Here is a 22,569-nt window from a genome sequence, read left to right on the forward strand (position 1 = left end):
AAGAAATATAAACATCCCAAAAGCAATCAAGGAGCTGGGGAAGGAGAGAAGAGACAGAGGATCAACCCCGGAGGTCTGTGTCCAACTAACAGAATTTCCAGAAAGAGAGGGCAGAGAGAAAGAATTTATTTTTTTTAATTATTCAGCCCTAAAGTCAGACCGTCCCTAGACTGAACGCGCCCACCGAACACCCAGCGCAGTGAGTGAAACAAACCCCCACACCAGGGCCCAGCTCCTCATCACACAGATCGGAAAGCAAGGCCCAGAGAGAAAAAGCAGGGGTGCCCGAGAGCAGACACCCAGGCCAGCGCCGGGCACTCTTTCCACTCTCTCCCGCGGCCCGGAATGTTAACACCCCTCGTTCACCTCTCCCCGGGACAGGTCACTCATTCACCCACCTCCTTCTCTCCCAAACCACCCAGGGAGAGCCACTGTGACAGTGGACAGAGGGTGAATGTAGGACCAGAGGGGTGCCCAGACTCAGCTCTGCCACTTACCAGCTGTTGGCCATCTAAGCCTCACTCTCCTCATCTGTGCAATGGGACTGTTAAGCCCAACCATCAGGAAGAGCCAGTAAGTTCATGGACCCAGAAGCCCTGAAACAGGTGAGCTAGTTGGCAGTGGGCACAATACTGGCTTAGCTGCTTCTGTGGACCTGAAGGGTGGTCGGTCCAGAGACCAGCAGCGTCAGTATCATCTGGGAACTTGTCAGAAATGCAGATGTCACCCCTCCCCCCAATCCTGACCTAGTGACAGAGCCTGTGGGAAGGGGCAGCACTGTGCTCACAAGCTGCCCTCTTGATTCTGAGGCAGGTCGGTTCAGGGACTGAGCGACCTGTGTGACTGCGCCACCTAGTGGTAGACAGGCCTAACAGACCCCAAGCTGGGGAAATGGTTTGTCCCCAGGGCCAGAACATTCAGCCTGGGTAGCCTAGGGAAGGAGCTGCCCTCGAGGAGACTGTAGACGCTTGAAGGCACAGATTGTGCTGTTCTTTCTAACCACTGCATTCCCAGCACTTGAGCATCGTGATTAATAAAGGGCAGGCAGTTAATGAGTATTTGTAGAAGGAAGATGAATGAACAAACGTGAACAAAAAAGACACACGTTCTAACTCCTAGTCTGTCCACAAGTGTTGTACAAAACTGAACTGTGTCGGGATGCGGCCTGAGGTCCAGCGAGGCCAGTTAAAGAGGCAGAAGGAGACAAGGGTGCCAAGTCACCACCTGCAGAGGCACCTTGCAGGCGTCCAGGCACAGGGTCCGAGATCAGCAGCCTTAGGCAATCAAGAGGGGACCCGCTTGGGCGGCCAGGCCCACCCCAGTTTGTCCGGAGCATGGGAGGAGCTAGGAGGGAGGCTGTCCTAGGGCAATGCGACCCTTTCCCCACCCTCAACCATGCCAGTGAGGACAGGGAGGAGAGGAAGGGGAGACAGGGAGTTCGGCTGACTTAGGTGCAGGACCAGGGCAGAAAGTCTAGCAGATGCAGAGGCGGTGAGAAGGACAGTCACAACGTGACAGGGGGGAAAAGCCTGGCGTCCAGCAGGGCAGGGGAGGGGGCTGTCCCAAGGCCGTGAGGAGTGGAGGCAGGGCCAGGGCCTTCCCAGACAGAGCCTCGGAGGAGGAATGTGGGAGCAGGACAGAATACGATCCCCACGTGCACAGAAGGGCCCCAGCAGCCCCAGGGTGCCTGCTTCACAAGAGCCCCCCCTTCCATAAGCACATGTGGTTATTTGCTCCCCACATTTTCCTTGCCCAACTGGAGAGACGTCCTTCACTTCTGAACCCTGTGCTGCGCTCCACGCCTTGTGAAAAACAATCACAGCGAGAAGAGGCACCGCTTACCCAGTGTTTCCCACCTGCCGGGTACCATCCCGAGCGTTGTTAAATGTAGCCACTTATTCCTCACCACAACTAAATGAGGCTCCCCACTGTACACATAAGAAAGCAGTGAGTAACCAGAGAGCCCACGAGCCACGGTCACTGGGTCCACGGTGGCCTGCCTCAACCCCAGGGCCGCATCCTGCTCACCTCGGAATCCTGAGCACACAGAACAGGTCCTACTGCAAGTCAGGGCCCTATAAAGGAGTCACTGCATTTTAGAGGTGAAAACTGAAGCCCTCGTCTGCACTGTCTCCTAGTAGACAGTGTTTACATCATCACCCAGCACACAGCAGGAGTCTGGGTTTTCAGATACCTGCCTAGCAAGGTGAACCACCGTTAACTACTGGGGCAGACCGAACATTTCCACCCTGTCTGGTTCCTTTGGGTCTTTCATGAAAGAGGCGGGTGGTAGCGGGGAGGGAGAGAAGGACGAAGGGAGAGCGGGAAGAGGTGAGGGAGGACAAATGGAAGAAAGGTGGAGAAGGTGGAGGCGGAGGAGGAAGAGACAGAGGGAGAAAGGAACAAGGGAGGAGGGGGAAGAGAGAAGGAGGAGAGAGGGGAGGAAAGGGCAAGAGGGGTGGGAGGGGGACCCTCAGGCTCTGGAAAAAACTCAGCAAGTCTCTGCAAGGAAATATGCACCCCAAAAATCTGATTTTTAAGTCACTAGGTTTTTCTTTATGAAGTCACAATAAAATGCAAACTTGTTTTTGAGTGGAATGTAGAAGAAATAGCAAATTAACTTCCTAAAATAAATGCACATACACATCTAGACCCAGATATGCACCAGCAACAAAGAACAGGGCAGGTCACACACTAATTACCATCTGAACGAAGACCCGATTGTTAATCGCAGCATGTTTCAGGCATTCCACATGAGCAACTTACCTGAAAAGCTTTCCAATTTGTATGTCAGGAAAGTTGGTAATTAAACACTTCAGCTCCCTATTGACTTTATTAGAGATATGACAATCTTTATGTAGTTAGATTATAATTATTTTGTCAAATGAAGTTGATATTTAGTTAGGAAAGTATTATGCTTACAGTCTTAAAAAAAAAAAACCCTGGGACCCGCTTCTGACAAGGAGCATCTGAAGCCGCCTATATATGGTGTACAGAACCCACAGAAGAGCTTTGCCAAGCACGTAGGGAATGGCATCTGGAACCACTAATCACCTTTCCTTAGCCTTGTCTGCACAGGACCTTGGCTTCATCAACTACAAGACTCGCTTTTATGTAATGCCTGCTAAACGCAGCCTTATGATAGAACAACACTTGTGTGGTGTTTCTGATAAAAAAATTTAAAGCACAACCCCAGTATAATTGTGAGGCAACATCAAACAAAACCAAGCTGAGGTATATTTTACAAAGTAACTGGCCTGTACTCAGCTAAAATACCAAGGCCATGAAAGGGGAAGAAAAAAGAAAAGAAAAAGACGGAGCAATTATTCCAGAATTAAAAGAGACTAAAGAGACATCATAACTTGTAAGCCTGGGTTAAACCTCGGGCCAGAGGGAAAAATGGTTCTGGCTATGAAGAATAACTGGTAAAATGTAAGATCTGCGGCTTGGATAGCACTGCTAATTAATCATATGAATATATGATTTCAGTCATAAACTGTAGTTCTGCAGGAGGATGTCCTTATCTTAGGAAACACACACTGAAGGATTTAGAATTAAAAGGGCATCATGTCTACTATGCATCCTCAAATTGCTCAGGAAAATAGAGAAAAAAAAAAACGAAGAAATGGATAAAGCAAATGTGCTCCGTGTTAACACTTGGGGAATCTGGGTGACAGGAATACCGGAATTCTTTGAACTATTCTTGCAACTTTTCTGTAAGCCTGAAGTTACTTCAGCAAAAAAAAAAGTTACTAAAAACAAAAAATGGAACCTTGTGGTGGTCGTGCTTCTTTCCACTGGTTTGCAATTTGGGGGACTTGGAGACCAATTCATTCAATAAATATGTATTAAGCACCAAGCACCGGGCCTCATTCAGGGCTCTGGGGAAACTGCAGTGAAAAAAAGACGTCCCAAATCCAAGGGGAAGGAGGCAACTCGAGGTTCCTGGCATATTCCCATCCCGCTTGGATGCTCTGAACTTATGATGCCTTGAACTCAACATGTCCAAGACCAAACTCCTCATCTCTCTGCCACCTCTACCAAAGCACCCCGAAATACCCCGAAATACCCGGACCTCATCAACGTTCTCTGTCTTGGGAAACAGCACCCTCCCATCCCCAGGACTGAATCAGGAACCCTGCCATCCCGCCCTCTCAACTATATCCCATCTATCAGTGTAGCACCTGGCTCCTTTGGTTTTACCTCCTGAGTACCCTGGGGAGTCACCTGCTTCTCCCCATGTCAACTGCCACCTGGAGCAGGCCGCCACCGTCCCCTCCCTGGACTGCGGAGCTGGCTGCCTGACTCAACAGCCCATGGAGAGTTCTTTTCAACAGCCACCTCCGGCACATCACGGCCGGCTCCCAACACTTCAATGGCTTCCTGTTGCATGTGGACACAAAGACGCCTTTCTTTCCTAACACTCACTTTAACGACACCCTCGCGCACGTGACTGTTTAATAAACGGCCGACTCTCCCCACAGTGAACTCCAGGAGGGGAGGGACCACGCCTGGCTTTGCACACCACTGTGAGCACACAGTTGGCATTCAATTCATATTTGTTTAATTAGGTGGATAAGCAATTAAAATAATTAATGTCGGGCTTGGGCCAGTGAATGGAGCGTGGGGCCATTAGCTGCCACAGGGGACCTCGGGGAGGGGGCATGTGGGAGGCGCTGGCTTTGCAGAATCGGGGTGGGGTGGGGGACACGTGGATGGAGACGCCCGGCAGGCAGAGGAAACAGAGACCTGTGGTTCGTGAGACTGACTTCAGGAAAAGGCACTTGCTCTGGTCCTAAAATGAGCTGTGCACCCCGAGCTATTCCTGTAGCATATGGTCTTTGCCCTTCAGCAAGACCTGGAGGGGGTCCACATTCTCCTCTGCCTTCTAGCACGATGCCAGTCATTTGCACAAAACTGTCCCAACGCTGCCTGTTGCAGAGACTGGCTGAGCCACGTGTAGCCAACCTGTTTCACTCAGCACCTTTCGATCCCCTCAGCTCTGGGCACACCACCCTTTGTGTAGGGGGCTGGGAAGTGCCCAGGGAAGGCTGGCTGAACCAAATTAGAAGTTTTCTGGTGTGAAATGCTTTCACAGAGAGCACAGCTGTGATCCTCGATCACACCCATTCATTTCATTCTTTGGGGGACTTGGAATCCATCAAGCATATCAAATTATGGCAAATGATTCCAGACTCTGCCTCATTTCAAACTGCTGATGTGATAGAAACATCAATGCTGTTCTAAAAATAATAATAAAAAATGTGTGCACTTCTGTTATTTCACATTTAAATTAACTTCCATTACGGATATCATAATTATCTGAGAAGTATCATCTTGTTTTTAAAGCCACCGTGTTTTCTTATACTAACGTGGTGGTCGCAGGGGCCAGCCCCCTCCTTTCTGCCAGCCATGCACCCCATGGAACTCCCTGGTTCCTTTCCCAGTTGCCACTGCCCAGATGCCTACAAACCGTCCTGTCCCTGTGGACCGGGGTTTCTCAACCTGGCACCAGTAACATTTGGGGCTGGAACAGTCTTTGTGGTGGGGGCTGCCCTGTGCAGTGTACGATGTTTACCAGCATCCCTGGCCTCTACTCCCAAGATGTTACCTCTATCCCTCCCTCCCTCCCACTCACCCCCGGTGTCGTGACCACCAGGAATATTCCCTAGTGGGATATCCCCATGTGGTCACATCTCTGGCCCCCGGTGACAGGGTTCTCAGATGCTCCGCCACTCAGCTCAGTCAGAGTCTCTCCAAGGCAAGAAAGAGGATACCGTTTGCTAATAGCTATGAGTAAAAACATGAGGGCATAAATGAACGTGAGGCTTCCTGGTGCCTCAAGCCTGGAACCCAGCTCATCTATGAATGTCTATAAAGAGCAACCATGTAGCCTTCCTGGCCTCCCTGCAGTCATTCATCCATTTCAGTGGCTTTTTCCTTAACTGCTGTTAGGACAATTTGGCAGGCCAGGCAAAAACAGGCAGGAAGTTGCCTTTCTCAGCAGGCAGAGAGCCTCTGACGGCCAAGAGTGGGTCACCGCAGGGTCTCAAGGAGTGTCTGGTGTACGGAAGACTGAACTCTGCTCTTTAGGTCCCTCACTTGGCTACCAGCAAGGCCTTCCACTGATCTGGCTCCGAGAGAGCCCTGTATCTACCCATTGAGCCTGGTTTTGGCTTGGGCCAGCTCCCGGGAGCTCTCCACCCTGGACACAGCACCCCGGCATCCTCCCAGGCTGCTGACATCCAGGCCTTTTCTTTGCCACCTGAGCCTGGGTACAGAGGTGCCCAGTGCCACCTGCAGCTGCTCTCCATTAAAGCTGGGGCAGGAAAGCAGGGGTCACCAAATCAAAAGCAAATACACTTACCCTCGGTTATTAGAACCTCCTGAATCCGCATTTGAAGCAGGAATAACGACCAAGACTTGTCTACTGCGACAGAATGCAGGCATGAAGGACAACTTCCCTCGCCCTGTGCTCTGAGCCTGGGTTCCAGGCTGGTATGTAGTAGTATGTAGAGATGTGTAGTTCAATCCAAGGAGGATGTATGGACAGCAGACAGTGATCAGAGGTTTCCAGGACAGTTAATGGCACGTGTGTTTGGGAAGGCCACGTGGAAAGAAGGGAACTGGTGAGGGCCGGGCGGAGGGAGAGCAACGGGTCAGGGAGGGAGCCTGGCAGGGACTGTGGGGCCAGAGCCTGGCCCAGGGCAGGGAGCAGAGCATCTAAGCTCGCGTTCCACTGGGGACCCCAGGTGAGTCTCTGAACCTCTCTGAGCCTCTGGTTTAACCTCTGGAAAGCAATGTGAAATAAAAACATGTCAACCCACTTGACTATTCAATTCCACTTCTAGGAAGTTACCTTAAGGGGAAAAAAATCAAGTAATTATCTATTTACATACAGGAATGTATACTGAAATGTTGTGTATAATTCTGACAAATGGGAAAGTACACTCTTAAATATAAGAGACTAAGCCAATAAATTATGACCCAGCCATAAAACAGAACACATCAGTATCCGTGGCAGAATACACTGTTACTACTGATGAAGAGGGAAAAATGTAACAGAAGAGCATGTTCAGAACAAGGCTATTCTGTACAGACACACAATCTTTAGAAAAAAGTCTGTAACAACATATGCAAAAAAATGTTAACGGTGGGCAGTAGGACCATCTTAGTGCTTTTGTGTATTTTCCAAACCTTTTTATAATCCACATGTATTTTTCTCATTATATTCAGGGGGAAAAGTGGTCATGGGGCAGGAAGAAGCCGACCCTCAGCAGGTGCGAGGAGGAGACCCCCAACCCCTGCTTAGATGCTCTCACAACACAACCGGACCAGTAAAAGATGCCTGTGTTTCTGTACAAGGTACAAAAGCAAGAACTATCTACTCATGAGCATCTCCGCTTTTTTGAGGATTTGCTTGAAAAACCGTCTAATTGTTACGTCTCTGAGCCACAGAGGCCCTGCTCACCTGCAGGGGCCCTGCCTCCAACCCCAGAGCGCACAGCACTCCTGTGCCTCCTGAGACCCGCACCAGCCCCTCCGGCAGGGTGGCCCCGGGGCACCTCATCTGTAGCTGCTGGTGATCACACCCCCCACGACAGTTCCCCCAGTTCCCCCGCACAAAGCAGACAGCCGGAAAAGGAGGACTGTGGGACTTCACAGGGAACCCGGTGGGGAAGGGGCCGTCCGCTACCACCCTCTGCTCTCCAGGCTGTTTACCAGTCTGCCCTGCACTCCTTCTGGGGAGAATGATAGTATCTGCGCGTTTCCAAGGCTCCATATTCTATAGAGCCTAGAGGCACTGGTCTGGGGAAGGACTACTCTGGCAGGATTTCCAGATCGAAACCAGTTCCCACAAACAAAAATCAGAATCTAAATTAGACAGCCCTGGTCTATTTTGTTTAAATACAGTCCACACGCTTTCTTTTCTTTGAGGTAGGCATTTCAAGGCAGCCACATACAAGACTATAATACAACTTCCTGGCGTCCAGACATTCATTCATGAGCAAACCTTCCTGGATGCCGACTGTACCGGGGGCGATACTGCAGATGCGGGGCCCCCTCAGTGATGGATGCCTTCTCTGCCCTCATGGGGCTTCCAGACCCGCAGGAGACACAGGCACGGGTCAAAGGACCACGTGATCTACCATTTCATTCTGCGTGAGGGGAATCCTCCAGATGGTGGTACACCCTACAGGGTCCGGCAGTGCCTTAAAGGCACACTTTATCTGGATAAACAGATCAGGAGAGCTTTCCCCGATGGAGGAAGAATTCAAGCTGAGACCAGAAGTAAACAAAAGGAGTTGGATGGGAAATGGTTAGTGTGGGGAGGGGGTGGAAGGGAGGAGGAAGGGACAGGTGAGCAGTTAATCATCCCAAGAAAAGGAACACAGCACAAGCAAAAGCCCTCAGGCAGGAAAGGGCTTGACGAGAAGGGGAAACGATTTTCATTCACTGAACAAAAAGTTGTGTGTGGTGAACTGGTCCACCAGCCTGACCTGTGCGATGCCAGCTCCTCCCAGCTTCCGTCTGAAAGCCTCACCAGCCCCCATGCGGTGCACTCCACTCCTGGGCAGCTCTACTGGGCATTCCTTTCTTAGGTACAGCCCAGCACAACTGTGACACTATGAGTGGGGTAATGGTTCTGGAAAAGATACAGAAATGATTTCCCTGTGCATCTTAGTGAATCTCTGCACAGGCGACAATAAAGCAGGAAATGGAGGCGCTACTGGGGAACTAAGGTGGTTGAGTCCAAGCGTTCGTCTCTCCGTGGTCTCATTTTCCCCAAGGAAAGCACTCACGGAAACTGGGGAAAGGCTGGCTAACATCCCTCTTCGTTTATTTCTCCAGCTCAGCTCCCACAGGACCCTGTGGCCCACTGCCTCCCTGATGGCTCCCCCTCCGTGTCTCCTGGGCACCTCAACTCAACTGTCTTAACGCTGGAGCCTCGAGCATGCCCCACCGGCCACGTGTGCTTCACTCTCTTCCCATCACCTCCAACCCCCCAGGCATCAGAACAAAAAGCTGGGGCTCATCCCTGACTCCTCCTTCTCCGTCACAGCACCATGTAGTTATGGTTCTACCCCCAAAAGAGCTACTGCATGCGGCCAAGCAGGAGGTGCCCTGCCAGGTGCAAGGAGGCTGAGGATGCAACTGGTGCCCCTGCTCACCCACTGCTCTCCAGCCACCCTGGCCTCTTCTGGGTCTTTGAACCAGCCCGGCTCTTCCCGACCTCAGGGCCTTTGCAGAGGCTCTTCCCTGTGTCTGGAATGCACTTCCTTGCGTTTCTCTTCATTCCTCAGACCTGGACTGAAAGAGGCCTTCACTTCTGCACAGCATTGACACATTTCATAACTAACATATTTGTGTGGTTCTCCGGGACTACCTGCCCAACTCGGCCGTAAGCGGCACGATGGTGGGGGCCATACTTCCCCTGCTCAGCACCGTATCCCCAGAAGCTAGCACAGAGCAGCTGCTTAAAAAATACTGACTGAGGAATAAGTAAACCTCTTTTTCGGGTATCAGTCCTATCTTTTCACAGAAACTAAAAGGCTCTGGGTTCATCACTAGGCTCCCTGGCACATGCAATACCCTGCAAACTTGACATAGTTTTTTTAATTAAAAAAAAAAAGACCATGTTTTACATATAAGTAACTGGTCAGGCAGCAAAATTTACTTTTTCTTAGTGCACAGTAGTTTACTGATTCTAAATACACTTTAAAAAAAAATCACTGAAATGAAAATATATTTTTAAATTGATAGTAAGAGTTGAATTGGCAGCAGTTTTTTCTTGAAAGCACATAGAATAATGATGTCTCTCACAATCAACAGGTTTCTGGATACCATGAAATGCAGCATGTAAAGACACTGGATGTGTGCTCAGCCAGTTTAGGGGTGCCGCTGCTATCTGAGGCAGTGCTCTGGACAGCTTGCAAGCACAGAAGCATCTCTCCAAAGCTCTAACTCTACCCCACGATTCTTGGGTGCCCATCTGGGTCCCCAAGAGCACTGAGAAGACCATCACTTGATGGCTCTCCCTACTTTCACAAATCTCCCCACACCCCCCACCCCAGCTCTAAGTGACCCTTCCTAAATTCTCTACAGGCCAAAATCTCTCTTTTCGAGAGGTCCTTTTCAGAAGCTACCTCCCTGTGAGGCCTCCTCTGGGTTCCCATCATGATACATACACACCCACTCAACGTTCATTTTGTTCCATCTTTTGTTGTAAACTTGGTCCACCCATGTCTTCCCCGTCAGACTCAGAGCTCCCTGAGGTCAAGGGACGTATCTTCACACTGCCCTGTGCCCTGCACAGTGTTTAGTACATCAAAGGTGTTCAATGTGTTTGTTGAACTCATCCAAATATCCCTCCATCGAAGGCAATTTTCCCCGAGAATCTTCCTGTACTATACAGAAAATCCCAAATTAAAATGCCAAAGACTAGAAACCTGGAGGGGAAAAAAAATCTAATAATTGCTTTCAGGAAAAAAAAAAAAGTAGAAATTCTAAATCTCTTAAACATGCCTCTGAATTTTTAAAAAATATGCAAACCTTGTTAATACTCTGCAAATCCTCATTCTTGAGGATGTCCAGATAATTCGTAATTCCTAATGATCTCTGGTCTGAATTTGTACCTGATTCCCTCATGCTTAAGTTACAAAAGATTAAGGTGGAAACAATGGAATTAGAAAAATTCTATACCGTGTCACTTCAGGTGCAGGCACCCCTTCATGCGTGAAACTAATTCAGACCTTCGCTAATTCATACAAACCAGAAATGCTTCAATATCACCCAAAAGGAAGTGAATTAAATAATACATACACACGGAACAGAAGAGTCTAGGGCTTCTAACAGAAATCACTCCTGGCCAGAAAGAACAGAGAAAACCAGCCACTGTAGCAATCAAGGGAGGGACTGCAAATGACCAAGGAGCAGGGAAGTGTGAGAGCCCCCAGGAGCTGGGAACCAGACCATGGACTACCGTGGTGGATCCCAAGAGGAGAATGTCTAGGAGCCAAGCCCTTCCTTCTCCAAAAACCACTCTGCCCCCAGGGTACCTGGTAGAATTCTTAAACCCAAACAGGGGACCTAGAAGGGGCAGGTTAGAGGTCTGAACTTGGCTCAGATCACCTGAACACATGAGAATGTGGAGATTCCAACTTCACCTGTCATCACCTAGACCCCAGAGCGCACCTGCCACGCATCACAGACAAGTGCCATCGCCGATGGGTCTGCTGGTGTGCAGTGGTCAGCTGGGAAAACAGGAACAGGTGGGTCGGGGTGGGGAAGTGACAGCCTGTCACCATGGTATCCTGGACACAGACTAGCAGCAGAAATAAATCTTGGTGCCTTCCCATCCATTGGCCTGTGTTTACCAAGTTCTTACTTGCAAAGCAACAACATCTGGGGAGTGGAGTGAGGTAGGAGGAGGAGGCACTTAAAGAAGCATCATGTGACTCCTGCCTGTGAGAGCAGGACTCTGGGTACCAAGGTCAGGTGCCTTGCCTCTCTTGGTTGTGAAATGCCAGTCCAATCTGAAATCTCTCTGGGCTCAAACCTCCAGCCGCATCGCTTGAAACTATACCATTTCTCCAAAGAAGTCAGAGATTCACAGGGTACAAAAACAACATGCCCCACAGATCTGAATGTTACTGCAGAGGACCGCTCAAAGACAAGATGGTGGATAAGAGAAACGGCAACCACCTCAAGGAATTTTCACTTGAGAAGTTCTCACCGTGCTCAAGATATCTCTGCCAACAGAAAAAAGACACAGACATCACTGTCTACCAAGCAGGCCAGGTGTTTACAAATAACAAAAACAATCCCCTGCACTTGCACAACTCAAGTGTCCTGCGATGCAAGGCACATGCATTTGTGTGCTCAGCACCGCCAAGCATGACAGCTGCCCAGTATTTATTCCATGCAGCTCACAGAACAATGTAATGGACAAAACGCCCTACACAGGGATGTAATGGTGTGTGTGTGAGTGTGTATATATGTATATAGACATATACATAATACAACACCTCCGATTTTATTCCTACTTCCAATATAAACTATACTGGACTAAAATATCTTCATTTAACTTCCTTTGCTTTTCCTAATGTCATAACATTTAAATCAATCAATTTGCTATTAATTTTTAAGCAGCTGAACAGGTGGATCCTGCGGACTTCAGTCTCAAGCAAACTGGCACAGCTGTTTTCAAACCAGCCGTGTTCCCACTCAGTGTTCTGGACAGGAAACTCATCTGTTCTTCCAAGACTCCCTACTGCTCCTGACGGAATCTCCTTCCTTGGAACTACTCAGGCTTCTCCCGTGTGTGTCTCCATGGACTCTTCCTTCACCCTCACCCCAAACAAGCAGTGCAAGTCTGGCTCCTCCACCTGCCCAGCGGTGCTGGCCTTCCTCTCTCTGATCCAAGCCAGTGCCGCCAAGGCTCACCTTCCAAGCACCTGCATCTTTTCAACCAGGCCTCCCTGCCTCTAGTCTTGCTCCTTCCTTTCTATGCGACCTTAACATAGCTGACAAGTTAATCTTTCAGAAGATGCGTGCTCATGTGACTTCCCTGTTCAATACCACTGAGGACCCAGTGTGGAGGGAGAGAGTCCCTACTCAGCCTGCCCTTCAAAGCCACCGCCAAACTACTCTGTGAAATCCCACTGCTCCCTCTTATATCCCCAGTGCCCCAACCACTCACTGGCAACTATGCATGCTCAGAGTAAGTCCACCATCACTTATGCTGTCCCTTCCACCTGCAAGTCCCTTCAGCGCCTGACTCTATAGTCAAACCTTTCAGTTCTTCAAAGTCCAGGTCTAAAATGCCCAATCTCCAAACGTCTTCCCTAACCACTTTAGATAGAAGGGATCTTTCATTCCTAATTCTGATGACCCTTTTTTTTTTTTTCTTCTCTAGGTATGGTGGGTGTTCACACCCCCATCCCTACCCCACCACCTCCCTCTACCGGGAATTCTCTGAGGGCTGGTCTCTGACTCTCCCTGCATCCACCACAGGGTCCCAGCACCATGCCATGGCCATAGCAGTCACTGCCCAACACCCAAAACTTTGTAGCAGTCAGCCTAGGTGTCCCCCTGGCCATTCTCAGACCTCCCTCAGGCTGCTCTACTCATCAGATAGGGTATATTTCCCCACGAAAATAGAATTTCCCTACTACAATCCCCAAACAGGTCAATACTTGATTATGACTTCTTTTCCATTTTTTTCAGAAAGAGCACAGTTGTCACAGATCGCACCCTGAGAACAGGTCAGCCCTAGAAGGCACAGGATGTGACTTGCGCTGGGCGGGGCTGCTCCACACTGTATTTCTACAGCCTGGGTTTTTTGTGTCCGTTAAAGATAAGATACACGGTAGCTAGTCGCAAACGGCGCAAAGGACCAGCAGTTGCTGGGGGGCGGCGTGGGGGGAGCTGCGGGGCGGGGAGGGGAGATCCGGGGAGTTCCACCCTGTTGAATCCTGGCTCCAAACTTTTCCCTCCGTCAGCGCGGTACCCTCCTACCCACCCCGACCCGCTGACGCCGCGATGCCACAAGGCCGGGACCTGAAGAAAAAAATGCGTTGGATGAGGTAGGCAAAAGTGGTTATTTTAGGAACTTGAGGGGATCCTGCGCCAGCCCTCTGGTTCCTAAGGATGAGGGGCCAGCGACCACCGCCCGGGGGTCAGGGCTGCCCCATCCTGGGGACCGGAATGGGCAGGGATCGGGATGGAGATGCCGCTGCCAGTGCTGGTGCTGATGCTGCCGCTGCCGCGCGGAGTGACAGCCGCTCCCCCACCCCACCCGGGGGATTGAGCGCCCGGCTCCGCGCTCCCGGGGGCGCTCGGCGCGCCCAGCCCCTCCGGCCCGCCCCGGCCCCGGGCAGGGCCTGCGGGCTGCGCCAGGCGGCGGGGCCCGCGGCCGCTACTCACCCGGAGGGTTGACCGCCGCCGGGGTTGCCATCTTGCTCGCCAGGCTGGGCGCGCGCCGGGCGGGGGCGGGGAGGCGCGGCGCGGAGCCGGGCGCCCCCCGGGGCAGGCGCGGCCGGCGCAGGCCCAGGCACCGCCGCCGCCGCCGCCGCCGCCGCCGCCGCCGCCACACAAAGGACGGCGCGGGCGGGCGCTGCCTCGGAGCTCTCCCGCCGCCGCGGCCGCCCGCCGCCCCCCGCCTTTATCGCCTCCGCCCCCTCCTCGGCCTCCTCCTCCGGCTCCAGCCTTTGTCACGCGGCGGGGGGCGTCGGGCCGCGGCTCCCCGGGCCAGGCCGCAGCACCGCGAGACTTGGGGCCGCGGGCGGCGGCGGCGGGACCCCCCCCCCCGGAGCCGGGGGCCTCCTCCGCGGGCCTCGCAGGTGCTCGGCCTGCCCAGGCTGGGGCTTGAGGCACCCCCCTCCCCACTCGCTGGGTCCGGGTTTACTCCCACCCCAGGGGTCCGGGATGCGTGACAGAGGGGCGCTGGCCCCCGGCCACAGGGCCAGGGCTGAGGGGGTGGGGGAGCAGCCCATTAAGATTCAGAGGGAAGCGGGTCCTCGGAGACGGCGGGAAACAAAGGCGCCCCAGTGCTGCCCACTTAGCATGCCAGGGCCGCACCGCTCGGCTCCCGGGGCCAGAGATGTGGCCCCCGTGCCCACGAACTCCAAGGCCACTGCTTCAGAGTGCACCCAGTAAACACCCAGGCAGAGGCAGCCGGCCTGGGAAATTGTGAATGACTCGGTTTTGAAACAGGCTCTCAGCTCTCCTTGCCTTCTTGCAGGGTGACTGTCGAAGGTAACTACTTGAAGTTGTTAGAAGAGTCTTATTTATACAACCAAATGAGAACTTAAAAGCTCCTTTAACTGGCTTTTGTCTGCATATCCTGGTGAAGTTAGGCTGTAGAGAGCTTCGAGGGACTGTTGTTCTGCCAGACACTAGGATGCCTCTGAGAGATGGTGGCTCTTAGGAAGAAGACAGCCCCATAGTGCGTGCCCAGTGAAGGTCTATGGAAGAATAAACACGTCCCAGGTGAGAGCCACAAAAGGCAAGAAGTCTCCTAAATGTAGACATGTTTGCGAAAACATGGGACTGTCTTAAATCCTGACAAAGAAGCACGTGTGTGTGTGTGTGTGTGTGTGTGTGTGTGTGTGTATGTGTGTGTGTGTTGGGGGGGAGGGTGGTGTACAGAAAAAATGCTTGGGATATATTTTCAAATAAGCATTGTCTTTCCAGGAGTATTTGTCACTATTGATCTGACTAATAGGTGCTTAATGATATTCATTTGCTTATCGATTCAAAGAAGTTGAATGTGTGCTTTGTGCCGGCACGAAGCTAGGTGTTGGAGGGACCATGGAAAGAGAGCCACAGGGGCTCTGCCCACCCGGACTTCTAGTCTGGGCTGGCGAAGTGAGTAGCAAACTAAGGTATTGCACTCAGGAAGCACGCTGCCTGGGGGCATTGTGGTCACTGGTGAATGAAAGAGGGCAGAGAGAGGGGGGAGGGATCAGGGAAAATGTAAACTAGGCTTTGAAGAAATGAGCAGGACGTGGAGAGGTGGAAAAGAAAGACACCTCAAGTGAAGACTGAGGCACGTGTGCACCCGGCATCGAGACAAGCCAGGACCAGCCAGATGATGGTAAGTACAAAGAGAGCAGCTCAGGCATCATCTGGGACCAGCGCATCCTTGTCTCAAAGTGCTGCCCCTGATTTCCCTGGCATCGGTCCAGTGAGAGCTCAGCCTCTCTTCCACATACCCCCAAAGGCAGCACACTCACATGCCCACGTGCACGTAATAAATACCCAGTGTACTTGACTGAAGATCTGTTAGGGTAAATGAAAGAGGAGGCTGACCTCACTCATTCCACCTCAAGCAAGGTCAAATCCATCTTAGACGTACCTGCGACCCGGAACAATCCCCTTTTGGGCCCCGCTCCCCACTGACAGTTCTGTCTCTGGCTGCTCACACAGCACCCACCTCGCTGCATCCCCACTCCCACCAAGCTCTTTCCATTCTCCAACTTTCCACCCCGCTTAGAAGTAAGCAAGTTCCTCTCCTTGGCGTTCACATGTCTGCCACCACATGTGGCTCATTTTGGTATTGTCTCCAAACAAATACATTTCTAATATTCTCCCTAAAAAATGAAATTATAGGGAAGGTGACCATTATATACACATATATTTAACTGTGCTCTTGCCTTCTGCCATTTTTATAAAATGTTACTCTGCAAATATCTTTAGTCCTTCTTGCATTTGTCCATGGAAATAAGAGGTGGAATGTGAACAGCTCCAAGACGTTGAGATACTTGCCGTAGTCTGCTTGGAGTCTGTCGTGCTGTTGTTTTCAGTCAGTAATAAATATACCTGAGTTTTAACAGAGAAGGAGACATTTCATCTTCTCCTTTAATCACTGCACCTTACAGGTAGAAAAGACCTTTGACATCACCCAATTCAGCCCCCAGAGTTTGCAGATAAGGAAACTGAAGCTCGGGGTAGGGAAGTGACTTTTCCAAGGTCTCATGCCTCTATAGCCAGACAAGATCTGGAAGTGGGTCACCTAGAATGCTGGGATTTGGTGGCCAGGATGGAACTGGAGTTGGGGTGGGGGGTGTTGTGAAGGGATAAGGGACTGGGTCACCCTCTCTCATCTCTTGGTGTTAAATAGTAACTACCCAGAAACATCGATTGTGGATGAGAGCCGTCCACTCTTAAGTAAACAGTCTGAGACGGAGCGGTTAGTCATTGCTGAGTACTGAGTGGCGTTTGCACTGTACAGTGGTCCCGTGCTAATTATGAGAGTCAGTAGACTGTGACCAGTTAACAGGCTCAGGAATTCCACTCAACCTTTAAACAACCTAGAACTCTTTTAAATTCCAAAGGAGGCTATTGCATTTGGAGCTGAAATTTGCATTTTCAAGAAGAAGTTAACACAGACCCTCTGGGCTAGGAGCATGTGATTCTGGGTAAGGTCCTCCCAGAAATGACTCGGGTTGCCAGCCACACAGTGGTAACGCTTGGTGAGGGAAAGCAGTCACCTCGACTCTGCTGCATATCCCTTTGATACGAGAGACAGGACTTCCACTGTATAATGTATGATGACCCCGGGAATTTTACCTTCTTTTGACTTTAAGATAGCAAAGGGCCGGGAGTGGCACCGTGGCCTTCCTGGGAAGTAGGGGGCGTGGTGGGGCAAATAATGGACCGTCTGTAGTATCTGTAACCATGGGGCTTTTTCTCTGTCATATACTTTATGTCTCCTCTCAACACTTCCTCACTCCTCCTTGCTTTCCATCCTCTTTCTCTTCACTGGAGAGAAGGGCTTGTAGGCCTCTGTTACTCCCTACTTCCTTATCTTTAACTCTGCAGAACGCAGCCTGCCGCAGGTGCTCTGTCCAGGCTGTCCCCTCGTCACCCTTAGCCGGTAGGTCTTCCCTTCACTCTCAGAGTCACGGACTTAGATCACAGGCAGACGAGATCTGTTTTATACAAAAAGGCGGAAGCACTGGCCTTTGAGGCAGAAAGCACAGCTCAGGTCTTGGCTCTGTCCCTGACTTACTCTGTTACCCTGGGAACTTTGTTCACCTCTTAAGTCTCACTTCCCCATCTGTAAAATGGGGATGATGTTAACTGCTGTGCTCAATTACAGTAAAGCTTCAGATGCAGTTGAATGTGGTAACATGCTCTGCACGCATTAGAGATTTTAAAATGCTATTCTGATGACATGACAAAACGAAGAAGCAAAGTGTGGCAAGTCCCTCCCCACAGAAGGGGTAGGAAGGGGGAAGATCATTATGCCTTACCTTCACGGAGACCGGGCAAAGAAAGAGGAGGGGAGGGAACCCATGTGTTCTGCCATCTTCTGGCCCAAGCCCTAGGGAAGGCATATCAGACAAGCTGACGGGAAAGCCAAAAGCAGAGAGGTTTCCCCCATTTGGGAGCCTGGGAGAAGGTACCACATAGGGTGGTTCTGCAGGGATTGAGGGATGCGGCCACGGAGCTGGCCTGACATGGCGCACGTGTGGCCTCTATGTGGTGGGCTGGGGACCCTTACACTTCCTTGGTGGGGGTGGGGTGGGCAGGGACACAAAGGTATTGAGAGAGTCTAGATTAACGGATCCTGGTTGAAGGCTCCGAGGCCACAGGGAGTGGGACTGGATGAACGAAAGTTCAAGGCCACAGACTTCAGCCCCAGTCAAGGCCTCCTAAAGAGACCTTAAAGTTCACCAGCCAAATGACCACCCCAGGCACTCAGCGTGGAGGTGAGCAAGAGTCCAGGGCTCTCTTCTCCCCAACCAGCCCCCTCCCCGACCACCTAGACACCACCTTGAAGAGGGGGTGGGAGGATGAAGGAGTCAGAATAACTGTGCATTCGTCTGGGAGAGACTGAGCTTTCCAAGAGAGATGATGGATGTAAACCAGAGATACCATGAATTGTCAAGGTTAAGGTCCATTGGGCTCAAAGGAACATGGCGTGAGTACATTTCTGCCCCTGCTACATGGTACAAAGGACAACCTTAAGTCAGAATATAACACAAACCTATCTACAGTGAAAAATGCACCATCCATGAACTTGGAGGAATCAAAGTTCAAGAAGAAATTGACAAATATCACAATGGCAGTATAGACTTTAAGCTTTTTCCAGGTTTTGATAGCTCAAATAAACAACAACAAATGATAAATGTTAGATATGTTGACTTGAGGTTTGTTGTTTACTCTTGGCCAGTGTGGGGCCATAAGACTGCTGCATTTGCCTGAGCGCAGCTGCCCCTCTTGGTATGGGCCCAAACCACCAGGGCCGAGGGGAAAGCACGTGGCTATGACTGAGTGGGTCTGGAGACAATGATTGGACCATAATGGGACAGGCTTAACCTTCCTCCCTAGAGATGTCTATCTCTCGGGAGTTGCTCTGGTGCTAAAAGAACCCAGTGTCCTAAGGCCTGAGCTTCTTTGGATCCTGGGGCAGCATGTTTGCCTTTGCCCTTTTGCTGAGTTCCCTGGCTTCCTCAGTTGCTGGCGGCATCAGACTGGCTGCTCTCAGACCATGACATCCAAAGCCAGCCAGCTCCTGTTCAAGTCAGCAACTCTACTTAACTTGCTGTGTGCGTTAAACTCTCTGCGCCTCCGTTTCCTCGTCGATGAAATAGGCATATGATAGCACTTACCCCAGAGGAATTTTGTGAGAATTAAATGACTTAATATTTGTAAAAAGCTTAGAGCATCACCTGGCATGTGGTTGGTGTCATGTATTTGTTGCTATTATTGCTGTTGCTGGAGAGGTAAGGCTTAATAGCCAAGGATGAGATGGGACAAGTTGGAAAAGGGAAAAAGGAATTCAAAACCACAGCAACTCCCCAACTCAAATTGGCTCAAAGGAACGAGCTTTCTGGTGAGAGGATAAAGATGCCCAGGTAATCCAAAGAAAGAGTGAGCAGACCACAGAAGGCAGGGACGCAGGGAGACCTCAGGAGAGCTGGAACCGAGCACCTGAACGTTGCCAGGACTGACTGTGAATATTTTTCTCTTCTCTTTCTCTTTGTGGGCCACTCTTTCTCACTACACACCGCCTTCTTCCACCTGACAGGTAGAGATGAAACGGTCTTTGGCTCCTACGAACAGAGAGGGACTGAGGCTGGCCCTGGCGTGGATGCCGACCTCTAGTCCAACCGTGTCCAGGAGGCAGGTGATGAGACTGTTGCATCTTGGCATAGGAGAGCCCATCGTGTGAGAAGAACGCAGCTCCGGATGAAACCCTGTTGGCTGGGACCACAAAGAAGCAGCGCTGAAAAACACAAGGATGCTATTCCAAGACAAGGACAAGAAGGCCAGGAGGACATTTCCACCGACGGCTGCCGCAGAGGGGGAAAAACTAAAGCAGGAGGAAAAATTAACAAGGAGAGATGCAGAGAATGATCCAGTCAGCACAGAAAAGCAGCGCTTATCCATTAGTCCCACGGCTGAGCCCTTGGAAAGAGCCTTTGTGTATCTCATCCACCTACCTATCCTTTTTGACCTCTGACACTCACTCTCCATCACCCACCAACAGCGATGCTCCAGTAAACTCCAGCTCCTGGTCATTTCCTACACACACCGTGAGGCTTCCTCTGCCCAAAATGTGCATCCCCCAATGAACTCATTCATCAGCCACCATTTCTTGATTGTCTCCTTCCTTCCAGACCGTGACTGCATGACTCCTTCCATGTAGGGGTCCCATACCCCTCCTTTTCCTTTATTTTAGCACAGATCTCACTGTACTGGGATTGATTTTTACATTTTTTTTTCTCTTCTTTCATTAAGCTGTGAGCTACTGCCTTCGTATTTTTCCTTCTTTGAGACCTAGCTCATATCCTGACCCACACGGAGATGCCTCATGTTCATGGAGTGAGTGGTTGAGTGTCTTACCAGACATGAGTGGTCATGTAACCCACCATGCCGCCCCTCCAGGGCCTCCTTGATAAGATACACAGAACTAAACGTTGCTTCTCTCTGCAACATCTCATCCATTTCCAGTGAGATGGAACCCCCGCATCTTTTTTAACTCCTCTTGGCCGGGTTTTTATTTTTAACTCCCTTCTATAATGCTGATTCATAGTAAAAGCTACATCAGTTACTCTTGGAAATAAGTGTGAGAAAAGAGACTCTACTCAGTGTTCAGCGGCCTACAGTGTAGATCTTTATTTTCTCCAACTGCACGAGAACAATTTCAGTAACTCCCTTTCCAGTAGTAATTACGACGACTCCTCTCATGTGAGTTCAGCCCTTTGTGACTTTCACGTCACTTGAGCACCACTGTTTCACAGGCTTGGGTATTTCTGATTTGGCCTTACTAGTGAAGAAATACCATGTGTGTGAAATTATTCAGATTCTAATAGATAACCACTTTCTTGTTTGGATTAATTTATTTCGGAAACCACCTCACAAATGACAACAATTTTTTTTTCCCAGCATAACAAGATTGTCTGGAAGTTTTAGCAGGTAATACTAACCATGTACATTTGGTCTTTACCCATGTTATATATTTAAGGAGGTCATTTTTGCTTAAAAATGCCAAGTGAATTAGTAGGGTTAATGATTAATCTCTCTTTCCAAGTGATGTTTGGCATTCTGTTAGCGTCCACACTGGTTACTCCGATACAACACGTCTAGACCGAGTTCATTATCCAACCAACTGGTCTGCAACTGTTCAATCATTAACATGCAAATTACCACAAATAAAGGACAGGTGACAATGACTTCCCTTCCTGTAGGTTATACTCTTAGAGGGAACTTGAGCATGTTTCTGTTTAAGAACATTTATTTTGAGAGCACTCAGTCTCACTCACTGAGGGGTTAGACTTTGGTCTTTTGAAAAGCTACCTGTTTTAAACACAGTCATTGACTTTTAGAGGTGAACTTTAAAAACCATCTAGTATGTAATTCAGAGGTAAACCTTAGAAACATGCCAGTTGTCCCTGATTTTTGTATCTATTAGGGAATTACAGGTTAGAGATGGCATTGATGGGTACCATTTTAGCATCCTGGGCAAGGTGGGTGTGTTACGAGTTAGAAGGCAGGATCCTGGGCTAAGAATGGGACACCCAGCCCAGGGCTCATGAGTGGGAAGACAGCATAAAAAGGATAAAGCAGACATTGACTTAGAAGATCTTTCTTGGTTCAAAAGCAAAAAGAACAAGACTAGAAAATCTAAGCAAGACCTGATAAATACATATTCAAATAAAAAGAAATAGACTAGTTACGACTAACGATTAAAAAATCAAAAAACAAGCATATCCAAGAACTCCTTTGGCAACAAAAAGGAATGGTCTATGAGGAGCCTTGTCAAGGAACATGCCAAAAGCCAAGTGTGTCCAGGACACCAGTGGGACCTATGCATCAGGCTGTCATGACTCAGTGATACTGGCCATAGGCCATCTTTCTAATCTCCCATCACTCAGCGTCTGGTCCATACCACACACCACACACCACACACCACCCTGCCCACCCAGCCCTCAGTGTATAATCCGGCTACCTAAGGAGACTTTGCCATAAGAAAGTAATGAACTGACCAGCCGAGGGGAGGAATGTGGTATTTATGTTCCCTATTAAAAATAGATTGGCATTTGGTCAGTTCAGTCTATGCCTCAACACCTGATGAGCTCTGTTTGAGTTCTTAAAAAGCCAACGTTCTGGACCATGGGCAGTGGTCATGCTCCAGGTGATGCTGAGCATCCCCTGACCTCCCAGGAGAGGATCCTGGTCTCACCAATTCCCAACTTTAATCAATACAATCTATAGAAAAACTATATCACATTTGTATTCATATGAGTATCTAAGCCTGTATCTACACATATACTATCTATACAAAGTGCTTAAAAGATTGAAAAATTATTTCTGTATATATTTAATTTAACCCTTTATGCACATCTGCTTATTATTATCATTTTACAGATCTGGTGACTGATAATCATAGAAGTTAAGTGACTGTCCCAAGGTCACAGAAGTAAATATATGAACTCAGGTTGATCAGACTCCAAAGTTCTTGCTCACTCAATCTCCAAGTGTTAATTTATGCAAAAAAGAACCTGTCCAAACTGATAGATACTATAACATACAAACTTGAAATGTGACTTT

At 49.8% G+C, this 22,569-nt stretch overlaps 1 protein-coding gene and 1 long non-coding RNA gene across 6 annotated transcripts in view; one reads left to right on the forward strand and one right to left on the reverse strand.

Annotated features, from left to right (window-relative positions):
• The window catches only part of ARNT2 (aryl hydrocarbon receptor nuclear translocator 2), a 163,565-nt gene extending 149,539 nt beyond the window's left edge, over positions 1-14,026 (reverse strand). For 3 of the 5 annotated variants that reach the window (XM_064480648.1, XM_031440699.2, XM_031440697.2), the window contains exon 1: positions 13,930-14,025. In XM_064480648.1, coding sequence (XP_064336718.1) covers positions 13,930-13,960 — 31 coding nt within the window. In that variant the 5' untranslated portion in view covers positions 13,961-14,025. Of the gene's footprint in view, positions 1-4,203; positions 4,524-13,929 lie in introns of those variants that run through there. The other 2 variants (XM_064480649.1, XM_064480651.1) reach the window with 2 other exon arrangements.
• Positions 13,376-20,845, forward strand: LOC105094744 (uncharacterized). The gene is made up of 3 exons (XR_837697.3): positions 13,376-13,589; positions 14,747-14,994; positions 19,544-20,845. It is a non-coding gene; the product is annotated as an uncharacterized LOC105094744 (long non-coding RNA).
• The last annotated feature ends 1,724 nt before the right edge of the window (positions 20,846-22,569 follow it).

The sequence above is a fragment of the Camelus dromedarius genome, chromosome 29, assembly GCF_036321535.1.
Source record: "Camelus dromedarius isolate mCamDro1 chromosome 29, mCamDro1.pat, whole genome shotgun sequence".
NCBI classification, from domain to species: domain Eukaryota; kingdom Metazoa; phylum Chordata; class Mammalia; order Artiodactyla; family Camelidae; genus Camelus; species Camelus dromedarius.